Consider the following 15,706-nt stretch of genomic DNA (forward strand, 5'->3'; position numbering starts at 1 on the left):
TATAAGTAAAAAAAAAAATGTACACAAGAAAAGACATCATTTAAATTTGTGCTGTTATCATTAACAGGTGCAAAGAATTTCCTGTCCTTGTTCCTGCTACGTTAAAAAACACCCTGATGGAGGAATTGGAGGCAATGGTAGCAGGAATGCAACCTTCCCTGCATTGGAATAATGCTGGTGTCTGCTAGCCTGTGTTAGCTAACTGCTGGTGTCAACATGTTCTTGTAAATTTGAATATGAATCTATCATCTTTTAGAAGGTGCCGCTAGATTAGCCTGTGACCACAGTTTAGTGGATCTGGACTGACTGTACAATAGAACTGGACTGAGTGACCCCGCCCCCTCATGTACTAAACAGGAAGTACCTGCTGTTTCAAAGAATTCAATATGCCATAGACTTCTATTGAGAAATATAGAATCATTCTAATTGTCTGAATAACCATACTTACTCTGATACCTTCGTAATAAATTCTTGCTAATCCTAATTTATTTCATTTATTTTTTTTCCATTGTAAGTTAATCAAGTTATAAACTGACCAATCAGATGCCTCAATAAAAGTGTGTGGGCTCATGTTGAATGTTTGAAACATTTGATTGACAGATTCCTTGGATCGCGCTTTCAATGGAAGGGGTGTGGACTTCCAAAAAGCTTCCTCCTGATTGGTGAGAGTGGTTGAGATAGAAACAATGACTTAGACCGACTCAGACCAATCACTGCTTCCATGGGGACGTCCGTATTGCAAAAAAAAAGGCGACAAAATTTACTTCATTTTGTTGGAACTGAGCCGTTTTCTGCTCTACTCACTCAGTCCAGTTCTCATAAACAGTCACAAAACTTGCAATACAAACCTTTCTTTTCAATATAAGATTAAAGACCAGCACATCAGAGAAAAAGACGTTTGTGTTGTGTTAACCAGCATAACCAGCAGAATCATCAGTCTGCTGGTTCTTGCACTTATGCCATTTGTTGGAACTGTGAGTCATGAAGAGCCTCCAGCGTGTTGAAAGCAGCTGTTTTATATAACTGTCGCTGTTTCGCTGAGTTGCTGGATGTGTCTGGAGAGTCAGCAAAGTCTGTGCGGCTGGTACATTCATCAGAGCTGCTCAAGGAATTTTGAAAGTTATTACGTCAAAAGTCGTGTTTTAGGGTTTTTTTGTGCTAAGTGGAAATTCTAGCACATCACAAAGGTCAAAGTTCTTTTTCTCCTTACACAACAGTGAGATGTTCTTTAAAGGAACATCTACTCATAAATAAATTGTGTTTAAATCCCTACTTAGCCGTAGCTCCTTGTTCTTGAATGTGTCACAGTCCAGGGTCTCCATTATCATCATCATATTTCTGCAGAGCATTTTCTAGCTTGGCGGTTATCTTCTGGAAGAAGCTGATCTGCTGGCGGAGGTGATGCTGCATCTGCGAGCGGAAGTCTCGGACACGAGTGCGGTGGAAATGCTGGATTTCTGCCATCGTGGCGCAAGATATGATGTTGCAGCGTTCCTGGAGCCCCCCTTCCTGCTTTGGACACTCTTTCACTTTGGTTAGTGCCCCTAAAAAAAATAAAAAAGTACAAATCTTAGCCATGGATAACTGGACCAAAACTTCTCATGTCACCCATTGGGTTTTGAAGGTTGAAAAAAAAAAGTCTGAAACATGAACAAAGTTCTTTAATAACAAACCAAAAACAGGGTGGGACCAAGAAAAATCTCAAGCTTGGGTGTATCCACCTACCAATAAAGAAACGAGAAAAAAAATGCTGCTTTAGGTTAAGTTTATCATGATCGAAACAGCTGATTTAAAAAAAATCCCTTACAGTTGTCTTATATTGACAGTAAGTAAATTTTCCAACATCAAATATCTAATAGTTCCTTAAAAGGTTTCCTTAAATGTGTTTATTTTGGTGTAAAATGTGACATTTTTAAACATGGATTTTTGGGAAATCGTTCCCTTCTGAAACCAGCCTCCAGTGGCCTTTGATGGAACTACAGCATTTCCGATTTCATGGTTGTCATGAAATTCGGAATGTAAGGTGGGGGCCTGCTGAAATGGACCTTAATTTTGTAATCCAGTGTTCCGATGCTCTTTCACGATCTCGCAGATTTTTTTTGTGCAGATTTCCTTTTCTTCTTCTTTTTTATTTTATTTTTTACAGTGCACTGTTCTGCATTCTGATTGGCTGTTGACCTTGTCAATCCATCTCCTCAGTGTCGTGTCTCCTGTACAGAATGTGTTCAGTTTGTCTAATCTACATAGATCTTTGATACTGGACTCATTTTTCTACACAAATTTTAACTTTGAGAGTTTAATCAATAGAGAAAATTGTGAAAATATTCATATCTCTAAGAAAAGTGTATAAAGCGTGTACCGAAGAGTTTTACAGCATTAAAATATCTATAATCCTACTTTAAGGATTTCACCTATCAAAGGTTACTTTTAGAATTTAACCCCTGCCACAAACAAGAGAAGACTGTATTACTTTAATCTGTTTTCATAATAAAACACATTAATGCTCAGCAAATATCCCAATAGGAACATAGGCTTTGGTTGGGCTTTAATGGTATTTGTTAAGTTAAGCTAAGCACAAACCAGGAAAAAACACAAATTTTTAAATTTTATGTATTAAAATTGTTTTTCCATTCTTTTATTGGTTTTTGGTATTGTGTCATTAAACTTACCGTAGTTACTTTTTTTCTTTCCCCTCCTGGTTTCCTGTATTTTCCCCACAGCTAAATTCAATTACTTGATTACTCACTTGCTAAAAATAAAAAATAGACAAGTAATTTTCCTACAATAACTTGAGTGGTTGTTGTTGGAATTATCTTTTTTTCTATTTTCTGCTGGTTTTCCCATTTTTCCAATTTGTTTTTGAAAAGCGGCTATCTTAGCCTTGAAATCACATGCTGTTTTACAGATTTTAAGTACATATTTTTCCCCCCAAAATGATTTAGAACAAATGTTATCTATCTTTTTGAGTTGTTGTTTTAAGGCTGAGTTGTGGTGACAGGAGGCTAACAGAACGTACATGTGCTATTCTCTGACTGCTAGTTGCCTTACAGTCACTTCTCAAATTTTGTAATGTAAAAAATGATTAACTGACCGATTTCGTGGGAAGAGAAGGTCAAACAGAAGGTCAAAGTTCAATCTAAAGCTAGTTTAGGAGGATTAAATCCACAAGGTAAATATTACAAGAATGAGTTTACACTGGCTGTTTTTCCAGGCCCTTGTGTTGTGACCCAGCCGGGCTCCTATAATTGAACACATGCCGCACTTCTTCTGCAGTCTTGACCAATGTAACGGAGGGAAATGGATCTTTAAAAAGACGGTATGGGTGGGGGTTAGTCATGACCTCATCCCCCTGTGCCCTCCTTCCTTCCGTGTTCCTTCTTTCACACACAACCCCCCCTATACCTGCACTTGTACAAACACAAACACAAAAGATTTAGCCATTTTCTCTGCCAAGGCGATTAGACTGTTGTAATTTGAACCTATGCAGTGTTGTGTTGTTGGGAAACGTCCACCCTAAAGAAGGAGGCATAAGAGAAAGGAGGGAGAGGGCCTAATCCCAGGGCTACCTCACTCTGCATTCTTACAGTCCCAGGGCAACATCAGAGCGGAGGCCCAGGAATCTGCTTATTCAAATCAGATGTAGCACTTCAGTCAAAGCTCACAGCTCCAGAAAAACCTTCAAGACCCACTGTGATGAAAATTGTATTTTTGATGTTTTGAACATGTTCTTGGGGCATTTCTCCAACGATGGAGGACATTTATAAAGAAAATTAAGTATTTTTTTATAGAATCATTGTGAATCAGGAGCAGACGAAAAGATGACAGTTGAAAAAGATTGTAGTTGTGACAGATTGTCCTGGGAGGGTCACAAGATATTGCGCTGCTACATCCTGATGCATCTTGTAGATGACTATTTATATACGACTTCCTGAGCTGACATCTGTACGGCTGGATAGCTCCAACATTGCTCGCCATTTTTGCTGCACCGGTAATGTTAGGTTGGGGATGTAAGGGGCTGTAAGCTAGCAAGAGAGAGTTTAAACAGATGGGTGATGGTAAGGGGAGTGGGGTTGCTCCGTACCAACAATCCCACCCACAATTCAGAGGTGAATTTCTGATAACTACTGACGCTCTGCACAAACTATGTCCTAAAAAAAATTCTTATTTTGGCTAGAAATGGCATTATAACAATTAAAAGACCACTTGAAACACTTTCACAATAGGTCAAAAGATGATTATAGTGGGTCTTTATTAAGACATTTCACTCACCAAAGAAAGACCAACTTTATTTTATTTTCTTTTAGGGTGAAATGCATCTTCTAGATGTGCTGTTAAGGGATATTATACTGAACTTGAAATGGGATATTTGTGGAATGAAGACAATGAAGCTCTGAAATGCTTTAGCATGTTGACTGACATGACTCACCTCCTTAAAAAAAATCCGCTTTAAATATCAGGTTACTGTAAGAATTTCAAACCAGTTATATTTTTCTCACAAGCACTTAATTTTGCAGCCAATCGGCACAGACTATGGATTAAGGCAATGAGTTCATTTGGTGTTTTCCAGTCCAATGATAGTAACAGGTTTGAAGCATGAGCCCATGCTTTGTACGTTAGCTGCACCAAAAGGTCACCCTATCACCAACCAGCTTTTATCTGAGCTCTTTTTGTTGCTCACAGCCCAAATCCTGCCCCAACCCTCTGTGAGTAGAGTATCTATCTATGGTCTTTGTCAGCTTCTATCAGAGAATGCATGGTTGCGTCCATGGTGCCTCGTGGTGTGAGATCTCAGACTGGAATGTGCACGACAGTTATGTCACCGCGGTGCAAAAACCCGCTCCGTGTCCCGGGGTTTAACTCACACACTTCACCCGTCACAACTAAAGAGCTGCTTGACAGCCGAGAAGGTCTCTTACAGGAACTCTGTGCACTATGGGCTGTTAGTACATTGTGTGAATAGAGCCGAGTAGACTGAAGAAATGGTGCCTCTGGCTTTGGCACAAGTTCAGACTTTGCATGCCAGCAACAAGTCTCTCCTTCCAAACTGAAGGGAAGCAGCATGTGAACCCCCTCCCTGCTTTGCAACAAGTCTTGTTTTCAAGCACAGGCTCTCACAGGACTCACAGTGACGCGGTGGATTGCTAAATAAAAGCAGATGTTGGTCTAAGTCTGGAAACAATGAGAAATTTGTGGTTTTTGTGAAGTTTCTTCCTTCAGATGACTAAAACGAAGGGAGGGAACGGTTCGGATGGCTTTTGGGAACGTCATTTAAGATTTTCTTGAGCATCTTGTTTCAAATCAGTTTGAAGGCCTTTTGTCCCTGAGCGTTGGATTCAAACCATAATTCTCAAACATCGAGCTGAACTTCAAAGTGATTTCAAACTTTGCATTCTGTAGAGCGTACTTGAAATTTTCAGGGTGTGTTTTTCTTTTTGTTTCCTGTACGTGTTTTAATGCACAGCATAGGTTTAGGTAGATATAACAAAAGCATTACAACTTTCCTTTGGGAAAAAATGTAGAACTTTGAGCTTTTACTTGGTGTTCTTCAGAAGTACCTTAGCAGACAAGCACCCACCTTTCTGCACATGAAGGATATCAGGGAAATTGGCCAGGTGTCCTCTGTACAAGTCTAATAGGTCAGAGATATGGTCCAGGTCCTGGTGCGGCTGCTCTGCAAAGTAATCTCCAATCTTCTCATAAGCCTCTCCAGTGTAGGCAATCGCTCTGTTGAGGCCCAGGGAGAAGATCTGCTGATCCAGCTCAAACGCCTGCGACAGGAGTTTGAAAGACTGCCCAACCTTGTGGTACTCCTTCTGGAATCCGGTCGTCTGCTTGCGGGCAAACTCGTTTATGGTCGCGTTCATGACCACTATGTTCTCGTCCAGTTTCTTGGTGAACATCTTGAAGTTGTCTATCTTGTTCTCAACCTCCTGGAGGTCCAGAGGAACAGCAGGTGGGCTGGTGGAGCAAAAAAAATGAACATAAAGCTTTGTTCACACTGCCTTTGATAATGCGCATTCAAGCCACCACTTTAAAGGAGAAGTCTGTGTAAATGGGCGTATATGTATGTTTTGGGCTTCTGCTTTCAAAACTCTTGCGTTCAAGCATCGCTAAACGTGTTTACAACTGTTTTCGGGCTTTACATACGAAACATACGAAAGTTAAACCAGGTTGATTTTTGCCCGGTCAGGTACTTGGAATTGGTAGTGATGTATCGTTGGTATCCCTAATCATTCATGGAAGTACCAACCATTTGAAAATTGATCACGGAGGAGAAATTAATAATTGTGGTTTGTTACCCGATGGAATCTTTCATATATTGGAATAGAGCTGTGAAAGAAAAAGCCTGGAGCAAGACTTACATGTTTAGACATTTCACACCAACCCGCCTCCAACTGTCGATGGCGGATGTGCGCTAGTATCAGGTGGCAGCAGTCCAGTGTGAACACCATATGCTGAAAGGGCGTTCAAGATCGGCATTTAGCGTGTTCTGGAACGCGTGTCACAAGCCCCGGTGTGAATGTAGCTTTACACAGACCTTTAAGTCCAGTTGAGTTTTTTTTATATTTGTTCATGTACATCCAATATGTTTAAACTTGTAACTTTTAACTAATTTAACTTTTGGGTCTTGAGAGTCAAATTTTATGATTGACAAGTGCTCATGTAGAGGTTAGCGGGTAATTTAATTTTTCCTCCTATTTTTAAGAGAATTTAGTCTCAAAAACTACCCGGTGGAAGGCTCTATTAGCCTAAATCACCTCTCATAATTGGATCTTTAGCAGAGGACAACTAGACTACACTAGACTAAAACAGTTTTAGACACAGATCCTCTAAAGTTGCCTACTTCACCTGATCGTGAGGAAGAAGTTTGCCCCGACCAGATCGTCCTTCTCTGCCTTCCTCTTTCCCATTTTCCAGGCTTTCTCATCTGGGCTGCATGTAAGGAAGTGCTGGAAAACATTGCAGTGGGCCAGCACCGGGTGACTGGTCATGTGGTTCATCCACCACATCAGCCCCTTCCTCCTTTTGGAGAGGAAATCTTCCTCAAAGCGACCAGTGGCCTGCTTCTCCGGGAGGTGGGGGACAGAGATGACAGGGAAGCGCTCCACAAGCCGACCGTAGAGCCAGTCAAAGTGTTTATACCTGTCAGGGAATCAGAACACATTTAGAGGAGTTTGGGTTGTGTTTGATGGATGAGACGCTGGAGACACAGGCAAGAGCACTACCTGCGGTTGACTTGTGTGTTGGTGTGCGTTGGAGTTAGACCATACGACATGTAGCTCTTCATGCCCTTGAACTTTGTCTGCCTTGTGGGGTCATCAATGGTGCATGTGAACGGATAAGGGTCTTCCTGCCACTCCGGTCCGTACTTTCCCACCACGACGCAGATCTTATCGCCATCTTTCACAAAAGCAGAGGCCTCGCCGAGCAAGAAAGCCTCTCCACCTGACTTGACGAAGGTGGAGAACCTGTTGAGGTTCTTCCCAACCAAACCTGAGCTTTTGGCCTGCTGCTGCTGGGAGCTCCGTCGACCCGGCAGGACGGTGGTCACTGGATACAAAGGTGGAGAACTACCCAAGCCCTGAAGAGCATCACTTGCAGGTGAGCTGTCGTCCCAGTCGTCATCCCAGTCATCGTCACTCCCCAGGCTGGTGTGGAGGCTGTTGCTTCCACCCGCGGGTCCATGGACTTTTTCATAATTGGGGATGGACGTTGTGTGAGAGGGCGGCTGGGTTTTGGGCGAGGAGTAGCCATTCTTGTTGGGGCTGGAGATGACTTGGTCCTTGATGATCATAACATATGAGGCAGGAAACAGCCCAGTCTCCCCCTTGCTATTTTCCCCCTCCAGCCAGCCCTCCAGCTCCTCCTCACTGAACACAGTCACTACCTCGTTCTGTGTAATGGAGATCTCCCCTGGGTTCTCAGACAGGAAATCATACAAAACTTTGGCCTTCAGCGCCATTCTTTCACTGAAGCCGAACTTACTTGAGACTCAAGATCCTGATTTTTAAAGTTAGGAGTTGAAGTTATGAAGGCATCCAAATGAATTCCATTAAACTGGGGTGAAAGCAGCAGCAGCAGCGACAGACAGCTGATCTCCTTTTAGTCCAGATGAAGGGGGTTTTTCTCCTTAAACCATGCATCAAACGTATACCGCCGCCTCTCTGAGCTCCTGTCGATTACTTTTAAGTTCAATTTGCTTCAAAAACAAAAAAGCGCAGCCTCTCTGATCCGTGACGGTTGAAGTTGTTACATTCCTCCACATAAAGAGCCGGCTGAAGCTCCGCTCCCTTCTCCTCCTCCTCCTCCTCCTTCGGCGGAGATGCTTGCAGGTTTAAGGCTCGGGTCTCAACACGTACTGAGTTGACTAACGGAGGGCGGAGCCAGCAAGTGAAGGCACATCAGTCTGTTTATGCAGAGAGGAGAAAATGGGCCTTAATAAACGCAGAAATCAGGTCACCGAGTTATTGAGTTAAAACTAGCCAGTCTCTGGGGTCCCGCCATGATGTCATCGACACGTCTCCAAAATGAGAGATTTTTACCGAGCCGACCCTGAACGCACCTCAGATCCGTCAAAACGCGCCTATTTTTTTATTTACTGCCTTTTTTATCGTTTAAAACAAACAAAAAATAACGTATTGTGCTTTAGAATCGAGGTTCACTTCATTAAAAATATTTATTTACTGTGTGTCTACAAACTCTGTTTTTGGATCATTTTTGAATACGTTTTTGAATCTTCTGCAGAGCTCTTCAACAGACTTGGCTGTAAATACAGATCGTTTCGAAACAGTCGCAACAAGTTCCCTTTGTTTACTGAACAACCCGTTCAATCGGTGATCTGGCTTTTTTTTTTAAGAAGTTGGATGTTTGCCAGTAAATTCCAGTTTAAAAAACAAAATGTAGACAAAACTCCACATTTGGTGTAAAAAGTCTTTGTCTTGTTTGTCTTTTCATTTTAATTTAAAATATAATATAATGATATGTTATATTTTTACAACATATAATAATATTGCACATTATAATATGGTGTTCTATCCTATACTTTTGTGTTTATTATTATATTACTAGTTGTGATCTCATGCATTACCTATTATTCCACTAGAGGTCATTGTTACTTCATGTGCACATGTTTCTCTTGCTGTTCTGTTGCCTGTTCTTTGACCTTTGCTCCCATCGATGTTTGGCTGGAATAGGACTCTGGCGGGTACCTATCTATAGAAAAATTGTTCCAGAAAACCTTTATTTACTTTAGGGAATCCTATTTAGGTATTCACTCATTAGGTCTTTTGCAACCCAGTAAAGTCCAACTTCTTTCAGTAAGAATTCAAAAGCAAAATAGAGCCTTAATTCTTCACACACACAAAAACCAACAACAAAAGTGATAATTTAGCAGATATTTGTGTGTGTGTGTGTGTGTGTGTGTGCGTGTGTGTGTTTGTGTGTTTTCTTGTTGTTTTTTTACAAATATGTTTCTTCTACACACAAACTGTTTGGAGCAGATAACCAGTAACAGAGAAGCTCTAATATATTTCTAAGTCTCTGAAAAGTAAACTGAAAATGAGTAAAATTAACTTGTTGGTCATAAATACAACACATTTTCAGCTGCTGAACCCATGAATCCGTGCAGAAGGTAGTTTGTCTGGTTTTGTAATTTGGTAGGCCGTATTATTTTTTAGTTTGTGACCTGCAGAAAGCTGAGACCAAAGAAACAAAAGCTACCATCAGTAACACACTACGCTGCCAGTGACTCAAATCCTGCAGTGCCAGGCGTGTCCCCCTGCTAAAGCCAGTACATGTTCAGGCCCTTCTAAAGTTTCATTTGGATGATCCAGAAGAGGATTGGGAAAATGTCCTATGGTCAGGTGAAACCAAAATAGAATTTTTTTTTTACGACTCCACTCGTCATGTTTGGAAGAGAAAGAATGCTAAGTTGCATTCAGAAAAACACCATACCTACTGAAAAGCTTGGGGGTGGAAACATCATGCTTTGGGGCTGTTTGCACAGGGACTAGGACAACTGATCCGTGTAAAGGAAAGAATGAATGGGGCCACGTATCATCAATTTTTGAGTGAAAACTTTTCCATTAGTAACGGCATTGAAGATGAAACGTGGCTGGGTCTTTCAGCATGACGACAATCCCAAACACACTGCCTAGGTAATGAAGGATTGACTCCGTAAGAAGCATTTCAAAGTCCTGGATTGACCTAGCCAATCTCCAGATCTCAACCCCCTGGACCAGGAGTGTCAAACTCATTTTCACCGAGGGCCACATCAGCATAATGGTTGTCCTCAAAGGGCCAGATATAACGTATACATGTAACTAAATGTATGTTTGGTGGTTGTCATCTGGACTTAGTTTTTATTTATTTATTATAACTTTTTAAAGTGACAATTACAGTTGCATAGAAAACATATGTTTGCTTGTTACTCTAGCATAAATCCTTTTAAATTTGATCCCGTCAGCTTAGGTTATATGGACAGTGTTTAAGTCTTACTTTATAGTTGCCAATCCGATATCTCAAGTCCGATTCCCCCCTAGATATGAATAAATACACATTCCTCACATAAAATGACATGGCGGGCCATGAGTTTGACAGATGTGCCATAGACTTTGGAGAGAGTTGAAAGTCTGTGTTGTCCAGAGACAGCCTCAAAACATCACTGCTCTTGAGATCTCCATGGATGAACGGGCCAAAATGAAGATGAATAATTTAGCTCTCTGCATTTATGTTAGACAAGCTTCTTCTCTTAAATCTTTTTCACTTTTTTTAGGCTTTTGATGGTTTAATGCCTTATTTTTTAATGTCCATACATTAATCTTACAATCTCTCACCCCCTCCTTGCCAACAGAACTTCAGCTCTTTATTTTTTCCTAAATAATGTGTAGAGTTAACAATAAAACCCTTATAAAGTAAAATTATCTATCTATATACCCAGGCTGTGTCCCACCAAAGTGGGGTAGCCTAGACAGGGCACACATTCTTACCTCCCTCCTTCTCGTCCCCAAACCCTCCTCCTGTGTGTGTGCGCATGTGCGTGCGTGTGACTGGTCTAAGCCCCACCACACTGCACCAGGGTCAGCTGCACAGCCCAGTGTGGGCACCTCCACAGCAGGGCCTCAGCCAAGGCTGGTTTCCCCTTGGCGCTTCATCCCAAGACCAGACCTCCACCACACCCATCCATTCATTCATACACAAACTCTCTCCACCCATCTCTGTCCTGAGCAGCCTCTCTCCCCTGCAAAACAGTCATCCCTCTTGCATTTAGTGCTCTTTTTACACCCTCTGTCCATCCCATTCGCGGTCTTCCTCTCATTCTCACTCCACTCACATCAGATTCATATACCTTTTTCACCAATCGCTCCCTTTCCATTCTTTCAACATGTCCAAACCATCCCAGTGCCTTTTGCTCTGCTCTATAAGCCAACTCTCGCATCACACCAGTTCTCTCTCGGATTACTTCATTTCTCACACGATCCATACGTGTCACACCACACATACTCCTCAAACATCTCATCTCAACTACATTCAGCTTCCTCTTTTCCACCAATTTCAGACACATCATGTTTCAGCCCCATATAACGCTGCAGGCACCACCACACCCTCATACAATCTCCTTTTCGCATCCTTTCCCAGTGACCTACATTCAAACACTCTCTTCACCCCCCCCCCATATATTTCGTACTTCGTTCATTCTAAACTCTACCTCACCCCCTATTCCACCATCCACACAGACACACGACCCTAAATACTGAAAACACTCTACCTCTTCCAACAACTCCCCATTTAATGCCACATTCAATCTACGTTCACCTTTTAACCTCGAACACCTCATCACCTTACTCTTTTCCACATTCACTCTTAACTTCCTTAAGTCGCACACCCTTCCAAACTTCTCAACCAGACGTGCCAAGCTACCTTCTGAGTCAGCCACTAGTGCAGTATCATCTGCAAACAGCAAGTGATTCACTCTCCATTCGCTGCCGTCAGTATTCACCATCCTCACACCTGTACCTAACACCCTTTCAGTCACCTCTTTTACCACACCATCCATATACACGTTAAACAACCACGGAGACATGACGCATCCCTGACGCAAACCAACCCTCACAGGAAACCCCTCACTCATGCTATTTCCCACTCTCACACACGTCCTAGTGTTTTTATAGAAACTCTTCACACCTTCTAACTATCTACCATCAATACCATACATACTCAACACAACCCACAACGCCTCTCTATCAATCCTATCGTACACCTTCTCTAAATCCATAAATGCCCAAAAAACCTCCCTCCCCAAGTAAAATTATAAAATGTATAAATTAAGAGTTTCTCTCAAATCTACTCAAATAAACATATGGTGAGGTAAAACATGTTAGTGTACCTAAAAGTCATATTTTTGAAGTAAAGTTAGTGTAAGTGAGTGCAAGGTTTGTATTATTTTCTATTTCACAGTTTGGAAAAAGATCCAAATATATTTCATATTGGAGTAAAGTAAAAAATATAAATATATGTTCATAAAAAATAAACTAAAAAGCAGATTAATGAATTATATAGAAATAAGTTTGTTCTCCACAATCAGGGTTCATTGATTGTAAATAAGTATCTGAATTTATGTCCTGCATAAGTTTTGACAACCATGAGAAAAGATTTGAATAAATTTCAGAAAAAAAGTCAGAACAAACGCACAAATCAAAAGAACTTTTAATGTTTATTGTACAGAACTCAAAAGTGCATAAGCGATAAAGGAAAACTGTAGGACAGCCGCTGCTGCACAGGTTTTTTTTTTTGCAGCCTGTGGTAAACGTTCATGAATTTTTGACAGCTGAGTCTTTGCAAAAGATTTTCTGCAGTCAGGAGCTGGATTGTTTGCCGCTGAGATCGTTTACAAAGCAGCACGTTTCAGTGAATCCATCAAGAACTAAAAAACAAAATCTTAAACATTTGATGTGTTTTTCAAAAACCCAACTGTTGCATTATAGAGTCCTGCATGACAGATCAGGGAGGTCAAAGGTCATGAACCAGGCACCAGGCGTGGAATAACAGGGAGGATTAGGTTCCCGAAAGATGAGTCTTGAGTGATAAAGAAACCGGATGAATGTGCATGCGCGTGCTGAAAGAACAGACAAATAAGTAAATTCTACATCCACTAGGTCTGCTGTGTGGAGACTGAGGAAGAAGAGCAGCAAACTCCTCCCTCTTGTGCTGCTGGGTCTCACCTGTAAAGCAGCTTTCTGCTGAGCTGCGATGTGCTGCTGCTCTGCATTGTCCCTAAAGTCCTTCACACTGGGTCTGGACAAAGAGATGCTGCAGGAAGAAGAGCGCATTTGTTCATACTTTAGATGTATCTTTGTTGTTATCAGCTGTTTTCCCACTTTAGGACTGCAGCTCATTAGGCATGAGGTTTTATATTACGTTATGAAGTAAACCAACGCCTCAACACTAAAAAACTGTCTAAATATTGACATTACTTATCAGATTTGGCCTTTTAGGCGAACAAATACTCATAATTACACTGCTTTTAGATACTATTGTTTTCCATGGTCTTTAAAGTCCCACTTCGATGGCGTGGAGAAACCCCGCTCCCCTTCCCCCTCGTTAACGAGAGTTCTCTGTATACACTCTCTCCCGCTAGCTTACAGCCCATCACGCTCACAAAAAATACAATTTTCCTTGGAGTGGGTCTTTAATTTTATCTTTGGAGAAGAAAATTGATAATACGTTAAATAATGGGTTGTAATAAACAATAGTTAAAATCTTTGTGACAAGACAATGTGTACAGAAAAGGTGTTTCACCATTATTTCTGCTTTCAATGATAATAAAAAAAAAAAAACTCAAAAAAATTTGCTAAGGACCTTTATCTTTCATAAATGTTTACGAAAAGGGACTTTTATAACCCCTACCCCCCAAAGGGAACTTACCTGGCTCCAGGTGTGTTCATGGACTGACTCTGGATCAGCCGCCTCCTTTCTCTTTCCAGCTCTGCCAAGATTGCTACGCGTGCGTTGTTTGGAACAGCTGTTGGCAATAATTATTATAATTAGGAATAGTTAAGGAATGTAAAAATACAGAATAAAAGCCAGTGATACTGATAAATACAAATACAAACTTGTAAACCTTTTTTTGGAGTAAAAACCCCTTAATAGGTGAATGTGCTAAAAAAAGATAAAATAAAAAAGAACTTTTTATGTTAAGAATGACTCGTGTTGTTTAAATAAGTACAGAAAGAAAGAAAGAAAATAAAAAGGGGGGGGGGGGGCAGAATTTGGGCGACCCGAAAATTGTCAGCTCCGCCCCTGTATCAAACACGGAAAACACCTTAAACTCAGACATTTCCGTCCCGGCTCAAAATATATACCTTGTCCTGGAGGATTAGCGGCCATATGAGATATTACAGAAAAGAAATAACCCCAAACAGCTCTAAAAATAATAAACACATGTAAAGAAACAAACTCTATCAACGAATAAGTGTTGTTGCGCTTCCTTCCACTACCGTTCGGCTGGTAACGCTAAATTGAGTGTGTTCTCGGAGCACAAACCCAAAGTAACATGGACCAGGATCAGTTAGAAACTACTACCCCCTCTATCTGAACCTGTCATGTTGGAAATAACCAAAAGATTCCGGCTTTTTTGGGGTTTGTGCTTCGTGAAACTCGACGTGGTACCGGTTTTAGGCAAACATGGATAAGAGAAAAGGAATGAGGTTTCACTCTGTTGCATTTTTCTGTTACCCTAAATGAGGTTACTAGTTTGAACATCATATTCTTCATTGATAGATAGATAGATAGATAGATAGATAGATAGATAGATAGATAGATAGATAGATAGATAGATAGATAGATAGATAGATAGATAGATAGATAGATAGATAGATAGATAGATAGATAGATAGATAGATAGATAGATATTGTTTGTCAACTTCAATTGCAGTAATAATGTTAGGTTGGAGGTGTGAGGGGCTGTAAGCTTGCGAGAGAATGTAAACAGGTAGCTCAGTTATGGGTGATGGGAAGGAGGGTGGGGTTACTCCATGCCAACGGTCCTACCCTAGACTCAGAAACCATGTCCTAATAATGACACAGACTTTTTTTTTTTTTTTTGGCTAGATTCTTTTTTTGGTGTAAAACTGGACTTTCATTTTCTTCTTCTTCTTTTTTTTTTTTTTACATGGGAATGAATAGGAACTGATTCTCTTCTGTTGATCAGCCCCTAGTTGTTTTTCACAGATATGCAGACTTCTGAAGTCCCTCTCCGATCTGTGGACTTTATAATTAGACTTAATGAATGACTTAAAGTCCTGTTTCAATCATCTTTTGATCTATTTTCAAAGCATTCCCAGTGGACTTTTAATCATTGTTATGTAGTTAGCTAAAGTAAAAATTAAAAAAAGGGACATAGATTCTGCAGAGTAGCAGGAGTTCATTAGAAAATGGCCACTGAGTTGTGGGCGGGACCTTTGGTGCAGAGTAAGCCCGCCCCACTTCCCCCCATACCTTTGTTTACACCCTCTCCCACTAGCTTACAGCCCCTCACACCCCCAACCTAACATTACTGGTGCAACAATAATGGAGAGCAATATCAGAGCTATCCAGCCGAAGAGTTTTGAGTCAGATGCCAGCTCAGACAAGGAAAACAAAGACGTACATGAATCTATTTGTCTAGAGTGGATGCATTAGACTAGAGCGAAGCTTGTGTTCCACTGTT

At 41.0% G+C, this 15,706-nt stretch overlaps 2 protein-coding genes across 2 annotated transcripts; both read right to left on the minus strand.

The window, feature by feature from the left end:
• Nucleotides 1–725: 725 nt before the first annotated feature.
• On the minus strand, nucleotides 726–8,506 carry LOC101159837 (sorting nexin-18). The gene is made up of 4 exons (XM_004074997.4): nucleotides 7,227–8,506; nucleotides 6,850–7,143; nucleotides 5,576–5,958; nucleotides 726–1,544 (listed from the first exon to the last, which is right to left on the minus strand). Exons 1-4 carry the CDS (start codon nucleotides 7,961–7,963, stop codon nucleotides 1,303–1,305), a joined length of 1,656 nt encoding a protein of 551 aa, XP_004075045.1. The 5' UTR covers nucleotides 7,964–8,506; the 3' UTR covers nucleotides 726–1,302.
• A 4,274-nt stretch (nucleotides 8,507–12,780) lies between these two features.
• inip (INTS3 and NABP interacting protein) lies at nucleotides 12,781–14,694 on the minus strand. Its single transcript, XM_004074998.4, has 4 exons — nucleotides 14,361–14,694; nucleotides 13,924–14,020; nucleotides 13,221–13,308; nucleotides 12,781–13,114 (listed from the first exon to the last, which is right to left on the minus strand). The coding sequence occupies exons 1-4, from the start codon at nucleotides 14,383–14,385 to the stop codon at nucleotides 13,016–13,018; spliced, it is 309 nt and encodes a 102-aa protein (XP_004075046.1). The 5' UTR covers nucleotides 14,386–14,694; the 3' UTR covers nucleotides 12,781–13,015.
• Between the last annotated feature and the right edge of the window lie 1,012 nt (nucleotides 14,695–15,706).

The sequence above is a fragment of the Oryzias latipes genome, chromosome 12, assembly GCF_002234675.1.
Source record: "Oryzias latipes chromosome 12, ASM223467v1".
NCBI lineage: Eukaryota > Metazoa > Chordata > Actinopteri > Beloniformes > Adrianichthyidae > Oryzias > Oryzias latipes.